The 3,501-nt window shown below is 32.4% G+C and overlaps 1 protein-coding gene across 1 annotated transcript in view; it reads right to left on the bottom strand.

Moving 5' to 3' along the window:
• The window catches only part of LOC108976317, a 142,861-nt gene that overhangs the window by 41,843 nt on the left and 97,517 nt on the right, over positions 1–3,501 (bottom strand). The window contains exon 4 of the mRNA XM_018945343.1: positions 2,811–2,900. Coding sequence (XP_018800888.1) covers positions 2,811–2,900 — 90 coding nt within the window. The remainder of the gene's footprint in view (positions 1–2,810; positions 2,901–3,501) is intronic.

Genomic DNA, 3,501 nt, shown 5'->3' with positions numbered 1-3,501 from the left:
ACGTAAACAACCTCAAATACTAAGCTCATTTTCTCTACATCCAAAAGCGATTTTTGTTAAAAAAAAAATAAACGCGAAATTTGCCATTTTGTGCGAGATTTTCGAGGTAAAAGCTAACAGTTCAGTGCGCTGTGCGGCAAATTAATCAAAGCTGGGTAGGCAGCGTTTGGTGGCATGCAACCGAGAGCTAGTTGSAAGCTGCGGCTGCTGCTAAAACAACTGCAGGTTGCTGTATGGCGCACGTGTTGTTGTTGTTRTCTTCATTTTAGTGCGCGTTTTTGTTGTTATTAGCGCTGCTGTTTTTGGTTTTGTTTGCTGGCCGCACTGACAGCTCACAGAGCAAACAACCTGTGACATGCGCGTTGTAATGTTAAATCCGTCGTCAGTTGYCAAAGATTAGCATCACTTTTTTGTAACATTACATTGCTGGTGTGTTGTTTTTGCTGTAAGTTGAGCGACAGTGATTTCGGTTGCATGTTGCTAGGCTGCCGAGTTGCTGTATATTTTTATTGTTGCATTGGTTGCAATGTGAAAAGTGTTCAACGAAACGTACTTCTCAGCAGTTTTTGTTTTTCTTGTTGTTAATTTTGTTTCAAACTACGCTTAGCTTAAGTAGCTTGTAAACTTGCTACTAAAGTTGTTGTTATTTTTTTTTTTTTTTGTTACTGCTTACCAACTGCTGGCTGTTACTTTGATTTTGGTCTGCTACTTGTAGGTTTGCTGCTCGAAAATTTTCAGCAGATCTCTTTTTCTTGGCGGGCTTTTAGGTTAGAAGAGCGCAAAAAAATCGAAAGTCCTGTAAGAAATATTGTTTATTTTGCTTTCTTTTCGTAAAACCYATCAGATTAAATGTTGACACAGATGCTTGACATGCCTTTCAAAATTACTAGCATGGCTTTTGAAGTAGTGCAACACAAGGTGTTTTTATGTCCGTTTTTCGTATAATATTTAACCTTGTCTATTTTACTATTTATTTATTCTGAAAGGAAAATGTAATTTATGTGTAATTSCTTAGAATATTTTCATAATTTATACTATCATAATTAATTTAGTGATCTTATTCAAGAAAAAAAAAAAAATAAGAATAACTAAGGCACTAGGGTGGTACAAAAGAATTGTTCCGAAAACAAAAAAAAAAAAGAAGAAAAACAATAATGTTTGTCGTGTTCGCACATCAAAAGGRAAATTTTCCAAATTGTGTGAAAATATTTAAGGCCTATTACCATTATTATTATTTACCATGTTTAAGCTACATTTGTGATATATGCCTTGCAGTGCATACTGCTGATTTTTTAAAAATATTTTGGTATCAAAATCATTTTGCTTGACTCAACATAGGCATCAAACGTTTTTTCACCAATTCGTTTGACTTTTGTTTTCAAACAGGTGGCAACTCTACGCGAAGTATCTACGACTTAAATATTTGTAATATGTTTAGTTAGTTACCCATATTTCAATTGGATTGTGTACACAATTGTAACCAGGTGGCAACCCTGTTTTGCCAGCTACGCTTCTTCGAATAAAATATTTTTAAAAATAGCTTAATATGATAAYGTGACTTTCAAATTAAGCAAATTAAAAAAAAAATATTTCATTCGATACAGAATTTTAAATAGGTGGCAACCCCTCTGAAAATRTCTTCCAATTAAATATTTATTAAATCTACTTAACTTGATATCCATATTGAAATTTAATTGTGATAAATAATTTTAAACAGGTGGCAACCCTTCTCGAAGAATCTTCAATTTAAATATTTTTTATTTTTAAAATTTGCATAATTGTATAACCATATTTCAATTGAATTGTATTCAAAAATTTAAACAGGTGACAACACTTATTGAAGTACATCCGACCTAAACATTTTCTAAATACTACTTTACTCTACTTAATTTGATTTGCATTGAAATTATATAAATAATTTTAAACAGGTGGCAGCTAATCTTAAAATATCTTCATTTTAAAACTTTGTCAGAATTGTTTATATCCATATTGCAATTAGTTTGTATAAACAATTTAAAAAAAATGGCAACCCATCTCTAAACATCTTTCGCTTAAATCGTTCCTTCAATCTGTTTAATTCGATACCCATATTGCATAGTAAGAAAAAAATATGTAAACAGTTGTCAATATTTGTAAAAAAATATTTTCGAGCTTAATTTTTTCAGATTTGTTTCCATATTAAAAATTTCTCCAATATGTTATAGTGGAGTTAGCAACAGCGCGCCAGTCGTTTCTTCTTTTCGCAATTTGGAGGATGGATGGAAGTTGACGCAAGTGAGTCAAGTACTCTCCACATCACTTGGAAGTGGCCAGAAACGATTCGTTTACAAATGGCACAAGCAGCTTATGACTTCCGATCTTAGGCCAAGAACCCGCTGGGTAACCAAAACACATCCGTTTGAAGACGAGCTAAAGTGAGAAGGCGAATCACCAATACTCAGGATTGTGCGCTGGGTTTGGTGTTCGCCATATAAAAAAACACACCCAATGAAAATATCAAAAGGCTAAGAATTTAGGCTTAGTAAAAATGGTGCGTTACAAGAGAGAAGAACGTGTCTTCATTATTGAACAGTTTTTCAAAACTAAARAAAGCTTGGCGTTCGATGTTCGAACGTAATACAAAATGTCGATTTTGATGTTCCAAACACACATACCCCTGTTTATTATGCGTATCTGCACCACATATGATTCATATATATGCTATTTGAGTTAATAACTCAGGTATGACTTTTTGACAATAGACCAGAGCACAGCACTACGCTATTTGCTGTGAAGAAATACAATGTTTAAAAAATAATTTCACCACTTACCATTGAATGCCCCAAATACTCGGCTGCATTATCGGAGATATAAAGCAATTTGCCATTTTGCGTCAGCATCATGAGGAAACCTGAGAGCGCCTGCAAAAGTGAGAGAAATGCAAGTTATTAAACCAACAAATAAAGAAAAAAAAACAACAGCTGAAAGGTGTGAATTTCATAAAAACGCAATAAATCTTTAAGTGGTAAGAATTATTTTGCCAAATCGCACAGACAGTGTCGAAATTAATGTCGCATTAAAGCAAGCAACTCAAATTTGCTTAAGCTTTAATAAGCTTTACTAGGGCGCGAGTGAGTAGCGAAGCTCCAAAACAGGTTGCTGTATTTAAATTTGAGCTGAAGCGCAGCTGCGGATTAAAATTTAAAAATTAAAAAATTGTACAAAAATTCTAAAGTTGAAAATTTTTTTCAGCTCTTCTACTACAGAAAACAGAATAATTAAAAAATATGTAAAAAAAAAAAGATTAAAACAAGAAATACAATCTTTTTGTGTAAAAATAAAAAAACCGAAAATTCAAAACAAATAAAAAATATTTAAAAAAAAAATTGAAAAACAAAAATTCTAAAATAAAAAAATATTAAAAAGCATTTACAAAACAAATAAGTTTCGTTGCTGTGAGAAAATCGTATTTTTGCATTTGGCCTTCGCAAGTGTGGTTCCTCAGCACTTATTAAATGTATG

The sequence above is a fragment of the Bactrocera latifrons genome, unplaced genomic scaffold (assembly GCF_001853355.1).
Source record: "Bactrocera latifrons isolate USDA-ARS-PBARC rearing strain unplaced genomic scaffold, ASM185335v1 scaffold_75, whole genome shotgun sequence".
Classification (NCBI taxonomy): Eukaryota; Metazoa; Arthropoda; class Insecta; order Diptera; family Tephritidae; genus Bactrocera; species Bactrocera latifrons.
The sequence above is the reverse complement of the archived record's forward strand: the minus strand, read 5'-3'. Positions and strand labels throughout refer to the sequence as shown.